General features: G+C 38.2%; 1 protein-coding gene across 5 annotated transcripts in view; it reads right to left on the bottom strand.

Annotated features, from left to right (window-relative positions):
• TRAPPC12 (trafficking protein particle complex 12) overlaps nucleotides 1-18,277 on the bottom strand; it is a 47,646-nt gene that overhangs the window by 13,068 nt on the left and 16,301 nt on the right. For 3 of the 5 annotated variants that reach the window (XM_004940513.5, XM_025149304.3, XM_419934.7), the window contains exons 6-7: nucleotides 7,536-7,648; nucleotides 2,163-2,235 (exon numbers count right to left, since the gene is read on the bottom strand). In XM_004940513.5, the coding sequence (XP_004940570.2) occupies nucleotides 2,163-2,235; nucleotides 7,536-7,648 (186 nt within the window). The remainder of the gene's footprint in view (nucleotides 1-2,162; nucleotides 2,236-7,535; nucleotides 7,649-18,277) is intronic. The other 2 variants (XM_025149305.3, XM_046939139.1) reach the window with 1 other exon arrangement.

The following is an 18,277-nucleotide window of genomic DNA, read 5'->3' as shown; positions in this document are numbered from 1 at the left end:
AGGGGGCTAAGAAAAGCCTGCGAAGCAGTAAACAAAATTGAAAACCCAACACGAGTTCATTGTGAAATGCCTGAAAAATGCCCAAAAACTGTTCTGCAGGTCCTTGCAGCCACGCTTACAATCCAAACGTTTATTTTTGTTATTTATGGAGGGCTCTGTACTTCATACTGCCATCCATTTCAACAGGATCTCTGTGTGCTAACTTGTAAAGCTGGCATCTTATAGAATGCATTATCAGGCAGGTGGTGCAATGCTCTATCTCTCCTCCTGTTGTAAAACTGCCAGAAGAGGTGCTTTGTTTCAGACCAGAGGAGATGTATATGATAAGCTGACTGGTGTGGCACCTTCTTACATCAGCAGTAAGGGAAGTAGTCACTAAGCATAATCCCCATAATGAAGTATGGCTGCCTTCAAACGAATTTCCTGTTTTGCTTCAGCCATTTCTCACATGGAATAAAAAGGTAACAAAACCCCACAGCAACAACAACAACAAAAAAAACGTTATCAGCCTCCTGTAGCTTCAAATGCAGTAAAGGAGCAGACAGGGAGCAGACCTGGCTGACTTTTATTGACAGCAGCAGTCAGCAGACCCCACAAACAGGGCAGCTTCTGCAGCCTTGTCCCCTGGCAACTAGCAGCTGCTGCCTTTCGCCCCATCCCTCCTTCTGAGCACTTCTCAGCTCTGAAGCAGCAGCACTGAGGAGCCAGAAACTCACGTGCCTGCAGGACACAGGATTATGACACAGCTAAGAAAAAAGTCCCTGTGCCCTAAAAGGGGATCTGACTCTTGATTTTAAAGGTACAGAGTAAAAATAAAAGAAAAAAAAATATGAGGATAGAAGGGACAAAAATGGAGTAGAAAGGTAATAGGAAAATGAGGTAAGCACACAGGCAAGAAGATTAGCAGATACAGAGAGAAAAAAACAGACTGATGCTGTGCATTAACGTTAAATATCAGATTCTCTCTCTGCTTTTTCCCAGCTCTTTTTGAGAAGAGCAAATGCCTTTGTGACATACACTGCTCACACATGCAGTAACTTTCTTCGGGCATAACCAGATGGTGTTTTAGTGAAGTACAATGGCACACTGGAACTGCTTTATGTCCAGCCAAACTTGAAGGCCAGAACTTGAAGACAGGACTGCACCACTCCATGCAGACACAGTTTTAGGGATTTGTTCATAAAAAATGATTACTCTGCTAACAGATGTACCCGACCGCTTCCCATCTCAGAGGCACACCTTAACTTCTCTCATTCTCCATGTTATTTCCATGTTTCATGTTATAATGGAAAGAAGTTGGTAAGATTTCTTCAGACTGTTAGCAGAAGCTGAACGGTGTGATATTTTTAATGTCCATATTGCTAGGCACCGTGAGTGGTTCATCTAATCCATTAACTATGCCTAAAATGTCATCTCATCCTCAATTCTTAAGCGCACACAAATTACCTCATTAGTATAAATTCCATTAAAAAAAAAAAAAGATGCTTGGACAACCAATTTATCCAGATGACCTTTATGCAGTAATGTATCCTCCACTATTGAAGTTAAACAGCTAAGATAGAAGGAATAGGAAAAAAAAACAACACGTAATTTCATAAAAAAAGTGATGAAAATAATATAGACGTAAATCTGAAACTGTAGATGTAGGCCTGAAAATAATGTAGATCTGAAATTCACTTTAGTAAGTGACAGGCTTGACTCACCAAATGCCACACAGTTGCATTGAGATTAGACATCTGTACAGAAACATCCCAGGCAAGCATAGCCAATGCATGATAGCAGGAAATGTAGAGAAATTCCCTAAATTTTAGATATGAGGACTGAGAGGAGCCAATGAGGCAACACTGAATATGAAACACTGATCTAACTGTGACAGTATTACGCTTCTGTATGCATTACTAAAGGATGGCAGCCATCTTCTTTGTTTCTCCTAAGTGGGAAAAAAGAAACTGATTTAGTGCATCAGTTTGATCATGTGTAAAAGTGTGAAATTAATTCCAGCATATAAAAGTAGAAGCGTATCATTTTAGATGCTGAGTATGCCATGAGGTAACAAAAATACTGTTTTAACAACTCTGGGGCAGTCTTGTGAAAACTTCTGGCATGCTTAGGCAAGTGATAAAACCATACTGCCTGTGAAAAAATGTTTAAAGAATACATACCTTGTCTGTTCTCCTGTGTAATGTTAGTCATACTTCCATCTTCAGCTAAGCCTTGTTCCAAATTTTCTAGTATCTGTAGTAAATTTTTTAAAGTAACTAACATGAGTTTTAGCAGTGTGATGTATTAAATGCAAATTATCTATACATGACAGTTGATATGAAAACCAATTCAAGCAGGAATCTAGGCTTCACCTAGATGCAGTTCAAAATTACTGATTATTACCATAGCTAGATAAATGCGTAAAGAAAGCCACTGTATGGTAGAAGGATGTTAGAGTTCAGGTTTATGATAGTTACAGAACATTAAATGTCAGCACGCTCAAGGGACATACACATTTTGTTAAATAAAACATGAAATATGTTTCACCAGCGTATGAATGTTAAAGACCAGAAAGAACATCAAGTTGATTTTTCTAAGAGAGCCACCTTCTCTTAACTCTCCCATTGTAAGTGTGGGCTCTGGTTTCAGAAGCAGCTTGTTCCTTTCATCCTTAATGAAGTATTAGGTCTTATTCTCCTTCCCTTCTCAAAATTTGGGTTTTATTGCTTCCCTTTATTTATTATGAATTTTAAATCATCCGAACTGTTGAGTGAATGAAACATTTGTTACATTATTGGGAGAGAGTGTGTACTTAATGAAGCTTGTGTCTTATGCACTTAAAAAACTTGTACATAAAGTTCCATTTGAAATGCAAGTCAACTTTCCATTTCGTAATTCCACTGCAGTTTCTCTAGACCTGTTCTCTCGTTCCCACAAACCACTCAGTTTGTCCTTCTAGAGATTTATAACTTTGGTTGTAGAACTCTGCTTGAGATTTCCTTCAAAAACCCATTAAAGCCATTGCTATTTAATCAGCCATCGTGGTTAGACAATTAGTGAAACATAAGGCATATCCTTGTCTGGGGCCGAGCGCACTTTCAGAAACAGAGCTTCCATCAGGATAAGAAAATATGTTGTTTTCCTCACCAGCAAAACACTCCAGTTATGCTCAGTGGTTTGTAAACAAACACTTAAAAAAACCATAGGAAATACTCAAAAGCAAAAAGAGGCAGAATTAATCTGGCCTCAGACAGCGTGTTGGTGCTTTCTGCAGTGAATGGAGAGCAATCCAGACCTCCAGGAAGTGAGTTCATGCCATCTTAAGGTGGAAAGGAATTGCTCCGAGAGATACCAACCTCTTTTCAGAGACTAGAGTGAAAGCCTAACGTTAGGTGCCATAAACTCAGTTACAAATAACTTAAGAACTAGGAGAGACAGCATGAAATGACTGCAGTTACCACATGACAGCTGAGCCAGGGTAATTTTCCTGGTAAGAACCGTTAGCCCACAAGTACAAGGTTGTACGATTTAGTGTAACCTCATTCACAGTGAGCTAAGCTGCCTTACCTCAGATTTTGAGAGCCTACAAGCAAACAATTGCACAGACACCACTGCGCAGTTGATAGGTGGCAAATTATGAGATCATAGTGACAGATCTCTAAGACTGAAACCCAGACCCAATCTGTCTAACAGAGCAGAAACTTGGACAACACTTAAAATTGAAACACCTAGTGCATAAAAAGGCATCCTATTAAAGAAGACGATCTTGTCTTCTACAGGCCAAAAACATCCTACTGTCTATTTTCCCCATGAAAACATCCTCTGTTTCTTCCCCTGGAAAACAACTAGTGATCAGGTCTCCTACCCAACAAGACTTGGTGTTCTTACTCTTGAAATGGTCTTAATATATCAAGGTGCCTCCAACAATGAAACGTATTTTCTTGTTTAAAAAGACAATAGGTTTGTTTGAGAAAGCCTTTATCTGAAAATGCCCTGACTAATATAATCAGAAAAGAAATAATTAGATATTAACATACAATTAGAATACTACATTAAACATTCAGTGATATTACCTGGGGATATCTGGCTGTCACCTCAAGCTCAACGTAATTAAAACAGAACTCGGGGCTGATTTGAGGCTAATTGGTTTATTCCCTAGGTTTTTCTCCTTTTGCCTTTCCCTACGTGTAGGAAATCATCTGCAGTCTTTCAGTATTAGGGCAGTTCCTCAATTTTCCATGAGTTGTTTAATAACAACATTAATGATTCAGGTAGTTTCTTATTGTAAGTTGTCCAGGTTAGATGACATAAAATGTTTAATTTTAACAGATACCCTCATCCTGCTTTTCCACAGATGGAGAACTGTTTACTCTAGTTGTATCATAGGGTCTATCTATTTCCAAACATCCTTGTTTCAAATGTAAAGACAAATAGCTTTGAACAGTTCCACTATTAACTTTAAACAAGGGACATATATGGCCTACGGTTTTCTTATGTTCGAAATAGTTATAAACACACACTCATTAGTTTCACTGGCCAGGAATGTTTCACTGAGACTTCTGTTCCATCCCCTATCATTAGACCGTATGCTGCAACCACTAATCTACACACACTATCATTTGCGTTCCTACCTTCCTGTCCTACGTATCTCCTTTCAATAATTTCTTCGTTCTTCCACAACTTCTCATCAGCATTTGCTTCTTACTCAAAATAATCTTTTTTAGGGTGCTTCTGGAATTGTGTTTTGGGTATTCAGCCTCATTATTTCTACAAATTCATCAAACAAGGGATGGAGAAACACTCCTCAGGCTGAAATTATATATGAGACACAGAATACTTATGTGTTCAAAGTAACTGAACCAGAACTGGAAGCTGAATGAAAATAAAGAGCAAAAGCAATCTGTAGTTAAAAAAAACTGAAAAATTCATCAACCTAAATTAAAACAAGGGTAGGAGATATGTGGAGTGTGTGCAGGGAGGGACACAACTCCTCATAAAGAAGAGTAGTGGAAGCGCAGAGGGAGTGGCAGATGGCTGAGTGGCACAGAAGATTTTTGAGAAGTTTTGCAAGGATAACAGTTGCAGGAAGCAAGACTGTTAACCCACCTGCCACTGCTCCACCCAGCTGGTTGAGAGCACTGTACTGCCCTGTCACTTGAGGGATTAGGGTTAAAATCAAAATATGTCACCCTATGGGATGCACGTAATTTATGGAGCTCTCCCTCATTCAGCTAGGAAGACGGGCATAAACAAGGGAAGAGTTTAGTTCAAGCCTGACTATTGTTCTTTTCACATTCTGGTCTCTGGGTAAGCGTTTATTAGCATCTCCTCAGCAGAATTAGCATTCAAATATTTGTATCTGTGTTTTAAATTGAACACTGGAAAAGAACAAAATGTTTTGTGACCTCAGTTACTATTGTTACTCTTACTGTTTGGACTGTTTCGAGTCCATTTACCTCAAGGCAGACTTGTAAGATCAACAACTCACTGTGGCAATCCACATCAGAGAGACCAGCAATAACACAGGACAAAAACTATTTCACTTAATTTGTCCCCTGAAATGCATTAGGCCTTATGCATTACAGATTTTTTCAATCTTAAATGCTGAACCTATAGGCAAGAGATGTAAATTATCAGATCATGATCACAAATTTGCAGGGCTACTGGAAAAAATAAAGCAGCTGCCTTTACAGGGAAAACAAAAATAATGTTTTTCATTTCAGCCTCCAAATAGGTTCAGAAATATATGAGTAGGATGGGGGCTGAAGAGACCGAGTTACCAAAATAGTGACAAAGGAAATACAGTTAGATCTTAAAGCTGAAAAGCTAATCAAGCATCTGCAGCACGTGTACAACAAAAAGCGAGAGGGAATTTAGCAGGTTAAAAAGAGGTATCAGGTAGGAATAACACAGTCACATTAAGGAAGAGAAACAAAATAGGAAGACAAATTTTCTTACGATAAGAATGCATTAGCATTAGCCTGGAATAGCCTCCCAGGGGAAGTGGCCTCAGCTCCACAGGCTGGCTCATTAAAAACTGGAAAACAACCTTGCATTGTACAGAGACAGACTAGGTGAGCTAATAGGTCTTTTCTCTCTCTCAATTTTTATGACTCCAAGATCATCTCATTTACATAATGACTATTCCTATGCCCTTCTGTAAATAAGGATGACCGAAGATTATTTTTCCACTTTTTAAAGCAGGGAAGTAAAACACCAGAGGTTTTTGGTTGAAAGCTCCCCAATTAATTCTGTTACAACCCAAATGGTTCCCAAGCGTCATATATAAATATTAAGATTAATGTGTACATTTTTAATATTATTTTCTTGGCTATGCCATGGGTTTTTGTAAGCTTTAATCTTGCCCTTTATTCTTGAACATTCCAGGTGAGATCTTGTTTATTAGACAAATAGCATTTTATATATAAAAAGATAAAGCATTTATCTAAACAATGGGTTTTCCAGAAAACCCTACAAGATTTGGAATGTTTAAATTATCACCAATTATCTTATAAAAAAATATTTTTATTTACAAGCTGTCCTTTCTCACACTCTTGTTTCTATAGCAGTCTTTTAAAACAAAAAAACCCACAATCCCAAAACCAAGCTCAGCAGTTTGATTTATACTCTCAAATGACTGCCATCTCCAAGACCAGCTATCCAGTTTATTTCTGAAGGATGGAGTTGAGATTTTGATCATTTCTGCACTTCAATCTTGTGAGCCTCTACCTGGAGTACTATCTAGGATGCCTAGAACAAAAAAGACACAGAGCTGCTGGAGCAGGTCCAGAGGAGGGCTGTAAATATGATCAGAAAGCTGGCACATTTCTCCTATGAAGAGAGGCTGAGGGAGATGGGCTTATTCAGTCTGGAGAGAAGACTCCAGGGAGACCATACAGTGGCTGTAAAGTTGCCTACATGAAAACTAGGAAGACTCTTTATGTGTAGTGACACACAAGAATGTAGCGACAGGACAAGGAGTAGCAGTTTTAAACTAAAAAAGGGTAGCCTTAGACATAAGGAAGAAATTCTTTACTGTGAAGAGAGGTGAGGCACTGGAACTGGTTGCCCAGAGAAGTTGTGAATGCCCCATCCATGAAGGCCAGGTTGGCTGGGGCCCTGGGCAGCCTGATCTGGCGGTTGCCAACCTTTCCCACAGCAGGAGTTTGGAACTAGATGATCTCTAAGGTCCTTTCCAACCCAAAACATCTCATGATTTTATGATTAACAACTGTTTTGAGTTAGCTAGATGCTGCTGAGTGAAGGAATAAACTCTCCTACTTGTCCTTGAACATGTCTGCATACTGTTCTCTGTGTCTTGTCTAGAAAAAGAAAGAAAGCAAGAGAACTCTGCTTTCCATTGTTCTAACAAGCAAAGGAGAGAAGGATGCTGTAACATAAAATAGAAGAGACTTAATTACTTCTATTAATGAGCTCCTTATTTGTATCAAGATGGAATAAAAAATGTCACAGTTGAAACAATGTTCTTTGCAAGGACAAGAAAATATATTTCCTAAATATTAAGAAAGGTCAGTGCACAGAGAAGCTGTTACCTTGGTGCAGATTATCTTCATATTGTGCAGTCTATCAAGTGATTCCTGAGGATTACCGAGGTACTGAGGAAGTTCTGCATGTAAAATCCGCATAGAGAAAGGAACCATGGAACCTAGAATCATAATTAACTTCATTAAACGTGTTTCCTATAATGAGCAGTGCACAATTTGCCTACATCACAAAGGTATTTCTTATAAGTATACATGACACAAAGTCTGTTTTACCTTCATATCATTTTCTGTTCCCGATGAAAGAAAATAACAACCTTTTTCCTGTCTTTACCATGCAATGTTACGTTTTAAATATTATATAAATGTATATATTTACATATTCATGTTTATTTAAATACATTTTAAATGGTACATGTTTTAAGAGTGTAAACACATATATAATCACTAGTAAGACGGCAAGAAAAAAGTGTACCTCATTTGAATTTCCAGAAACAAGATATACATGGAAGTAAAATGTTTATTAAAGAATTTAATAAACCAAGTAAAATGAGGGTTGAAAAAATGGAACTTAAGCTTCAGCTATAACATTGCTGTGAACATTAATTATTACGCATATCTTACAATTAATGCAAAAGAATGAAGGTGGAGTTGTAGGTCTTCAAAGAATTAGGCTAAAAAGTCATAATATGCAGGCATGTAAAAGCCTTATACACTTATCGTAATAGAAATGTCTTTATTTTAATATTAGTTTGCTTTAATATTTATTATTCTATTTACCAAAGACAATTATCTTGGAGGTTACAAGCATCCTGGCTGACTTCAGTTTTAGGAACTTAAGGGAATCCCAGTACCTTGCTTTTCAGATAAATGCACATCCTTTACACCGAGAGTAACACTGAACATGATCATAAACTGCTACTAACAACAACAAAAAATCAACAACAGCAAAAAAAACAATATAGGAGCAAGTATAATTGAGGAAAAAAGCCTTGCAAAATAGCATGCTACTGTTGTAATATTTTAATGCAATACATTTGCTTACTTTAGACATATTCAAAGGGGATTTCCTTCTCAACTCACCTCTTGCCTCATCTTTTCTCACAAATAGGACTCAGGAGCTTTTTAAAAAGATTTTTGCACCTGTTCTTAACGGGCTTATATGTCAAAGAGGTAAATGCTATGTACAGTGAGTAACTGCCTCTAGACATTTTTTGAAAGGTTGACAAAATTTTCATCACAAACCTCTTTCACTAATTATGACCTTCAGAGTATGCCAATTACATCTACATAAATTCTGTTTTTCCACAGCTAACTATTCCCAGGGCTTCCATGCCTGCTGTGTTCCCTTAAGGAAGTACACACAAGTTGCATGCATCATCATATGTGGAACAGAGATTAAGAAAACAAAACTGCCTTTCTTTCTAGACAAATTAAAAAGGTTATTGAAGAAGTAACAAAGAATGCAAACTACTTTACATATCTCAACTTGTACTTAGCATGACACAAGTGAAGGTACAGTCAGTGTGTGCGTATGTGTGTTTGTTGGAGGGAAACAAAGGAAAGTATGGCAAAAGTAAGATTAAATTCTGAGCCAGAAAACCATGGTAAAATTTCTAGGCAGACATAAGCTGTGAATCTGCATTGTAAGTCTATGGAAGTGAACTTGAGCCCAGGCTTGTTACCTTTGTTGTCACACTTGTTGACCAAGTTATAATTCCGCCATCAAAGAATAATCTTGCTAATAAGCAGTGCCCAAATTCAGCTATTTTGGTACTGTTCTTCTGGAGAAAGTAGATTTAATTTACCACTAACATGTGAATATGCATACATTGCTATACTTTGCAGGATTTCCAAGTAAAAGGTAAAAAAAAAAAAAAAAAAAAAAATATTCAAGCAGTAAGGCTTTGGATAATGTGATATATAGAATGCAAAGAACCTCAAGTTTTAGCAACATTTTTTTATTAATGACTGCGTTCCAGCACTCTCAACTCTGAAAAAGGCTGTAACATTCCATTCTCCTGTAAAATGTGGCAAAAGGTCAACTCAATAAACACTCATACAGAAAATGTGAATTGGTAACAGAACAGCTCAACATACAGATAGATGAATATTTAATGGAGTGCAGATGAAATGTCTCACATAATCTATTTTAATAAAATTTATGCATTTTTTTTGTAAAGCACTTTTTGGGATTGCGTATTTTGTGAAATACTGATCTTACATATTGTCAAATGAAGCCACACAATTATGACCCAGGCAATAGGAAGGAATAACCCATTATCAACCTCCATCACCCAAATTGGTGCCAGAGAATGTGAGACTAATAAATGGAACTCCAGACCAACCAGACATCACAAGAATCTGATTTATTCCCTACTGCAACTAAGACCTCAGCTGTGATAAGAATTCAGAACTGTATCATTGCTTATTTCTGAACCACCGAACATTTTCCTTTAAAGTATGTGACTAAAAAGCATTCCAGTGTGCCCCTTAGTATGTATGTCGAGTGTGATGAGAGGTCTCACCAAACAAAACCACAAAGAAGCTGACCCAGACTGTAAAGGGTAGGCAGTGTAATGATTTCTCAAACTAGAATTTATATGACTGTTTCATGCAGAAGGAATTACAGCTGTAGAATCCATTTCTTCTGTTTCCTTTTGAATCTCGTGACATAACTAGTACCCTGCAAGTCATTTTGTGTGTAAGCATCCACCACATCCAACCACTCAGTTTCTGTTGCTTACTGCCTGATTAGAGAGGCTGCTGAAATTATACTTAGCACCGTTTCTGTCCTCTTTCCCAGTTCCCTTATAACCCTTCTGAATAGCAGAATATTTTAACAGAGAACACACAAAACTGTTCTGCATGCTCTCGCAGAAGGGTGGTAATTGGAAAAAAAAAAATAATGAGAAATGAAACTGCCATTTACCACTGTTCCCATCTCCAAGGAAGCTCTGTTTTAGCAAAATTATATAAGGTATGGATTATACACCTAATTTAGTTCCTACATTAGTAAGGCAAATTACGAGTCAAAAAGAATGATCCTAAATTTACTTTGGATTTGGTAAAGCTTTCAATAAGTAGTACTTATTTAAAGTGTCAATAACACTTCATAGACCTCTTGGGAAAAACTATACAGCATTAATACAAAACACGTGTGAAGAGATCCATTCATCAAAATAGTTCTGTTACTTCTGGTTACAGCTCTGTAAAAAAAAGGGAAAAAAAAACCACAGAAAATAGTGTGTACTCATGTATTCTATCACTGCATTGCTTATATCTATTATTGTACTCTATTACTGTATTCAGAGAAGGATCAGACAGTTACCAAAAACCTTGTCAGAAGGTGGATGATTATGAACCTTTGCTATCAAAAGACTCAGCAAGGTGACCTGTGTGTGCACCATGGTGGAAGAGAAGACAGAGTACAATGGGTTTGAAAAAAAGCTCAGCAGTTTCATGGGGTGAACGGGAAATGAAAAAGGCAAAGGTAAACCGTAATAGGCCTCTTGTGAATCTTTGCTAGTGCCTCTTCAGTTCAGTGATAAAATGGAAGGAGCAATCAAATAAGAGTGCTGACTTTAACACTTTAATTTAAGAAGTTAACAGATCTCGTAAGGATTAACAATACTTCAATTTGTTGTCTATAATGCCATTATATCATGTGGCCTGCTGTCATGTCAAAGGCACATCTTTTGGCCTCTTTTCTGCTTAAAAGACAACCAAAGAAGCCCACTCCTCTTGTTAAAAATATATATTAAAGAGAAAGAGAAAAAGAAACTGTACCCAAATCTACCAAAACACAGCTTGCACTCCGTCTTGCAAGGCACAGAAGTTGATCCTTCTGATTTAAAAAACCCCACAATATTTCCAGTATTTCTCAGCTGAGGAAGGTGACAGATGAAACAGTTGAAACTTATAAAGGTAACTGTCAAAAATTCTGCTTAAAAAAAGCACAATTATACATATTCGAGACAGAATGTAAGAAACTGAATTATCAAAGAAAAATACTCACCATTTAAATGAAACATGCACATATTTTTAAAGGTGACCAAACAATAATTTGATTTGTTTGGTACTTAGGTACTTAATTTTCTAACAGATTATTCTTCCTGCATGTTTTTCATATAACAGTGACAAAATGTTAAGTACTAAAAGGAGACACTGCTAAAAACCTAGATGCAAAGTAAACATATTTTGTTGAATGACACTTCAGAATGGTAAAATCTGAACTCTGTTGAAAAGCATTTGATATTTTGGACATACATCTTGCTCTTGGAAAGCAAGAAGAAAATGCGCAGTCAGTGGAAACAGACAGTATTGTGGGAAGAAGATAAGGAAGCTGCTAGGCTGTGTAGGGATGGAGTCAGGAAAGCCAAGGCCCAGTTTGAACTACACTTGGCAGGAGGCGCCAAGAACAAGAAAGGCTTCTACGGATACCTCAACCAGAAAATGAAAGTCCAAGAGGGTGTAGCCCCTAGTGAGTGACATGGGGCAAGCTGGTAACAACAGACAAGGAGAAGATTGAGAGAGTCAACAACTTTTTTTGCCTTGGTCTTCCCTGGTAACTGCTCATCACACAGCCCTCAAACAAACAGTTCAGAAGGAGGTGATTAAGAAAGCAATGCCCCTCCCGCTGTGAGTGAAGATCAGGTTCGTGACCACCTGAGGAACCTGATCATCCACAAGTCTATGGATCCCAATGAGATGCATCCCAGAGTCCTGAGGGAACTGGCTGGTGTAGTCGCCAAGCCACTCTAGGTGATATTTGAAAAGTCGTGGCAGTCAGGTGAAGTCCCTGGTGACTGGAATAAAAGGCAACATCACACTCATTTTTAAGGAGGGTAAAAAGGATGACCCTGTGAAATACCAACCTGGCAGTCTCATCTCGGTGCTGGGAAAGATCATGGAGCAGATCCTCCTGGAAGCTATGCTAAGGCACATGACAGACAGGGAGGTGATACAGGATAACGAGCATGGCTTCACCAATTCCTACTTGACCAACCTAGTGGCCTTCTGTGATGGTGTAACTGCATCAATGGACAAGGGAAAAGCCTCTAATGTCATCTAACTGGACTTCAGTAAGACCTCTGACATGGTACCACACAACACCATTCTTCTCTCCAAACTGGAAAGATACGGATTTGATGGGTGGACTGTTCATGGACAAAGAACTGGCAGCAGGACTGAACACAGAGAGTGGTGGTCAATGACTCAATGTCTGGACAGAGATCACCAACAAGTGGTGTCCCCTGCAGGTCAGTGCTGGGACTGATACTCTTTAATATCTTCATCAATGATACTGACAGTGAGATCAAGTGCATCCCCATCAACTTTGTGGATGATACCAAGCTGTGTGATGTAGTGCACACACCTGAGGGATAGGATGCCTCATGAAGTTCAACAAAGCCAAGTGCAACATCTTGCACCTGGGCCTTGGCAACTCCTGTTACCAATACAAGCTGGGGGATGATGGGATTGAGTGCAGCTTTGCCAAAAAGGACTTGGGGTACTGGTGGATGGGAAGCTGGACAAGAGCCAGCGATGTGCCCTCCAAGTCAACCATATTCTGAGCTGCTGTATGGGAACTGTTGAATAGCGGCCTGAACCTCTGATTGACCACCTGAGGCAAGCACTGAGTCAGCCATGGGAGCCCAGGTGAAGGCAATTCACCAGTGTGAAGGGGTGGAGCCTGGCTGCCTTACCTCTCCTAGACCCCATTTAAGGGCTGACTGCCACTGAGGAAGGATCTCTTTCTGAAGATTACTCCTTGCAGAGTTTTTCCTGTGAGCCTAGGATACAGGTGAGCATTTTTATTTATTTCTGATTATCCCTTTCTAATGTGATAATCTTTCTAGCTGTACGATCTGTAGATACTGGCCTAACCACATCACTCTGTATATTTCCTGATTACACAGCTACATCAAAAAAAAAAAGTTGTGGCCAGCAGGTTGAGGAAGGTGATCCTCTCTTTCTGCTCTACACTGGTGTGACCTCACCTGGAGTACTGCATCCAGATGTGGCATCCTTGGTTCAGGAGAGACTTAGAGCTGTTGGAAAGTGAGCAGAGGAAGGCCACAAAAATGATCCAAGGGATGGAAGACCTCTCCTACAAGGACAGGCTGAGAGAGCTGGGGCTGTTCAGCCTGGAGAAGAGAAGGCTCTGGGAAAACCTGATAGCAGCCTTTCAATATCTAAAGGGGAGCTACAGGAAAAAAGGAAACAGACTCTTCAGCAGGGTCTGTTGCGATAGGACAAGGGGAAATTATTTCAAACGAAAAGAGGGTAGATATAGGTTGGATGTAAGGGAAAAGTCTTACATAGTGAGGGTGGTGAGGCACTGGAACAGGTTGCCCTGAGATCTGGAAGCCCTGTCCCTAGAGACATTAAAGGCCAGACTGGACCAGGCTCTGAGCAACCTGATTTAGCTGTAGATGTCCCTGTTCACTGCAGAGGAATTGAGCTAGATGACCTTAAAAGATCCCTGCCAGAACCTATCAGACAATGCCATTTTTAAGGCTGGGAGACAGTGCTGACAAAACTCCCAGCATTAACTCACTGTCTTTCAGGTAACAATTTATGTTGCTATGGTACTGTCACCTATCAAACTAGAAAATCTGAACTTGGAGATCAGCAAACTACCAAGGGAAAAGCATGCACACATTCATGTGAAACACAGTCCTCCTGAAGACCTGATCTAACAACTCTAGCCCTTTAAGCTGAGGGATTCGTTTAGTTTAAGCACTGGATTAAAAGCATTTTACTCCACCTAATCTTTTTAGCACTGTGTTACAAACACTTAAATACTTCAGCTAGCTATATGCATGATGAGCCCAATAATCTATTTGCTTAAGCCTAAATCAAAAGTTTCAAAACACATTAATGAAATGGTGTAAAACAGTAAACAGGAAAAATACCGAAAATTTTAGAACAAAATTGTAAAAAGTGAGTAGTTGAAAAAAGTTTAGAATAGAAACTGTTTCCTGACTTCTTCATTGCTATAACTGAAATTTCATTATAATTAATAGTCAAAGTACCATGGAAGCAAATTTGTGTTGCTATTTGACTTTAAAAAAAAAAGACATACTATAGCTGTATTGGACCATCAAGACTGTTTTAAGGTTGTACCATGAACTGTAAAAACGTGCATTAAGGGACAAAGCCTTCTACAAAATAATGAAGAACTAAGGACATAGTTTTTAGATTGCAAGAAGATAGCAGTATTTCTTTTTTCTCCCACCTCCTTTTCAGATCTTGAGAAAGAGAATTTGCTCAGCTTACTTAGTGATGAGAAGAAATTCAAGGGCCTGAATGCCAACTCCTTTCTAAAGTTCTAATTGCTCAAGTAGAACATAAATATTTTACTGCAACTAAGACAGAAATGGAAGAAAAAGTTAGCAGATGAAACAATAATATGCATATCAAAGACACTGTTTCTGATAGGAATGGATGCATTCCAGATGGAAGGAGCAGATCATAAACCACGTCTGAGAGTCTATAGAACACTAACTTTCACTTTACATCATCTAGTTAACGAGAGAACAGTTGGGAAGAGGTATGCCATTTGTTGATGACCCTAGTTGATCAATAACAATAGTGTTATGAAGGTCAAAAGGGAAGGTTGTATAATTCAGTACAAAATTTAATTAAAAAGCAGATTAACAGCAGGGAAAAAAACTATACTTGCTTCAGTAGACACAGTCACACTGCGAACAAACAGAACAAGAAAGAAAGATTGAGTACTTTAATACCAAGCTATTACAGAAATAAATGTGCTTACCAGATTAAGTAATCTGAGGGGAAAAAATATTATATTGTCTTAAAGTTTTCTGCTTGGTTTCTGTTAGGCCACATAATTAAGGCACAGAGTATAACACGAATTTTTTTGCAAAAAGTTCCTGTGTAAGTGCACATGTAATACATGTAATAGCCCACTGGGGTTAAGAGAATTTTAGCATGGGATGACATCTGCAAAGCCATTTTAAATTGAAACTTCTACTCTATTTCACTTGATACTAAAGTAAGCAAGGCAACACAGCTTTTATATATACTATCTCAAGGAAATATTTTAAACAAGCAGAATATCCTGAAATTAAAATGTTTACTTGCAACTACTGCAGAATGGATCTTTGCTCTTTTTCATGCTTCAGGTCTCTCAAAGAAGTAATGCCTTCTTATATAGCAAAACCATATTGACTGAGTTTAGGTGATTTCAACAAAGGCACTACTCTCTAATTTCTGTTATGTATTGAAATTTTATCTTTTAAGTTTAATGCCTTTCTATCTTGATGTTTTACATTTGACCTCTGTTGACCATCCTTAGGAATTAATGGTAATTTTATCAATTACAATAAATAATGGAAAAATAGTATCCTTTTAAGACAATTCATTTTTAGCTATCCCTTCCAACTACAGTGACTCATTTTTTTTTTCCCAAAGAATATGACATCTAATGTCACTTTGGTTTGAATTAGTCTCATCATACATATATTATGAGCGTTCAAAATGTAAAACTGAAAGTAAAACAAACAAAATCTTCAAAAAAGAAAATGGTTACTCCAGCAGCATGGGAACCAGTAGAGAAAATACCAAGATCAGGTAAAATTTTCTAAGACCATAGATTTCAATTTCTATTAAAAAAAAAAAATCTACACATTTGCATAACTGTTCTACCATAAACACCACTTCATGCAAATCAAATTCAAATAAAGCCCTTAACTGCATCTGTTTTATACGAGTAAAATGGGGATTCCAACAGCTAGTAGTTTTACCAGAAATTAATTCCGATCTGTCTTCTAGAACTTATTCAACAAATTTTAAATATCAAGAAAGTAGCAACAAGGTAAATGTTTATTTAAGCATATAGTGAGATCTTAAAAAACAAACAAACCAACGAACAAACCCCAAACCCTTCTCTTTATTGGATGAAAGAGAAATACAGAAAATCACAGAATGGCCTGGGTTGAAAAGGATCACAATGATCATCGAGTTTCAACCCCCCTGCTATGTGCAGGGTCACCAGCCACCAGACCAGGCTGCCCGGAGCCACATCCAGCCTGGCCTTGAATGCCTGCAGGGATGGGGCATCCACAACCTCCTTGGGCAACCTGTTCCAGTGTGTTACCATCCTCTGAGTGAAAAACTTCTTCCTAATATATGACATAAACCTCAGATTAAGTTTAAGAGCATTGCCCCTTGTCCTATCACTATCCACCCTCGTAAACAACCGTTCCCCCTCCTATTTATATGCTTCCTTCAAGTACTGGAAGACCACAATGAGATTTCCCCAGAGCCTTCTCTTCTCCAAGCTAAACAAGCCCAGTTCCCTCAACCTTTCCTCATTGGAGAGGTGCTCCAGCCCTCTGACCATCTTAGTGGCCCTCCTCTGGACCCGCTCCAAGAGCTCCACGTCCTTTCTGTACTGGGACCCCTAGGCCTGGATGCAGTACTCCAGACGGGGCCTCACAAGAGCTGAGTAGAGGTCGGACAATCGCCTCCCTCTCCCTGCTGGCCACCCCTTTTAAAATCTTAAAAGACATTCTGTTTTATGCAGATGTATACTCACAGAGGTATATATATGTGCATATCTGTGCACACACTTTTAGATACTTCTACAACAGTGCTGTCCTACAGCTCAGGATTAATACAGGATTTTAAAGTGTGATGATGTAGTGGCCTAACCATTAATGAAAAGTAAGCTTAAAAATTCAGATTCAACAGAATATTTGGTTTCTATTTTTTGTTTATTACTTGATGTCTAGAAAGACTGAAGAACAGCCTGAATGTTTTTAGACACTGGAAGAAAACATTTTTAAGATTTTATGTGAAATTGCATAGTTCCATATAATTTGAAGTTTAAGTGCATGTGATCTAAAAATAAAAAGACATTTTGAATTAAAGTTTGGTTTTAAAAGTCTCCAAAAATACTTCTTCAAGAATCTGGAGTTGTTATTTACTTTGAAGCAAGGGATACTTATGAGGAACAATATTTAACAAAAAAAAAGCTAAAAACCAAAGCAAAACAAAAACTGGAATAGCTGCCTTATGACAAAGGGATGGCCCTACCCCCTTACCCACTCAAAACTGTATTCAGGCAGAATTGTGAAATGAGGTGCTTCGTCCCTTTTAAGGAATAACTCTATAAAGCTGGTACTGCCTATAATGAGACTATGTAGCCTTAGGAAGGGAAACACAATTAAATATTTTAGCAGTACTCTATGCTCTTAAGATTATACATATATTTCTTAGTTCTAAATTATCTATATTGTCTTAGAAGAAAAATGCATTTGCAAGTTTGACTACTCTGAATACCCATCTGGAACCACAGCACTTGAGTGGTATTTATTTAATCTGTATTAGCCAATTCATAGCTGGAAGGTAACTCTGGAACAGCAGAACAGACTGCTTTTAAAGAAACTGAGGAGATGTACAAGGAAAATATTCCACATCATCATTCCATACCATAAATATTAAAACCATTAAGCTGAAAAAAAAAATACAACCTCTGTCTAGGTTCATTTTTAAGATGAACATACCAACCTGGAAAATTATCTGATCACCTGTGAGGAAAACAAGGTCAAAGTTGCTTAGAATCAGCCTGCTGGTTGTACATATCTTACATAAATACAGTGTCATTAAGATGTGGAACAGCTATCAAATCTTCCTTGCACAGCTTTGAGGGGGGAGAGGGAGAGGGAGCTGTTGCTCCCAAGGATATAAGAGAGAGAAGGCAATTCTGTTCTGGCTAGTAGTAAACTATGCAGTACTGGATTACAGATCATAGAATCACC

The sequence above is a fragment of the Gallus gallus genome, chromosome 3 (genome assembly GCF_016699485.2).
Source record: "Gallus gallus isolate bGalGal1 chromosome 3, bGalGal1.mat.broiler.GRCg7b, whole genome shotgun sequence".
Classification (NCBI taxonomy): domain Eukaryota; kingdom Metazoa; phylum Chordata; class Aves; order Galliformes; family Phasianidae; genus Gallus; species Gallus gallus.
Note: the sequence above shows the minus strand (reverse complement) of the source record. Positions and strands in the feature narration are given on the sequence as shown.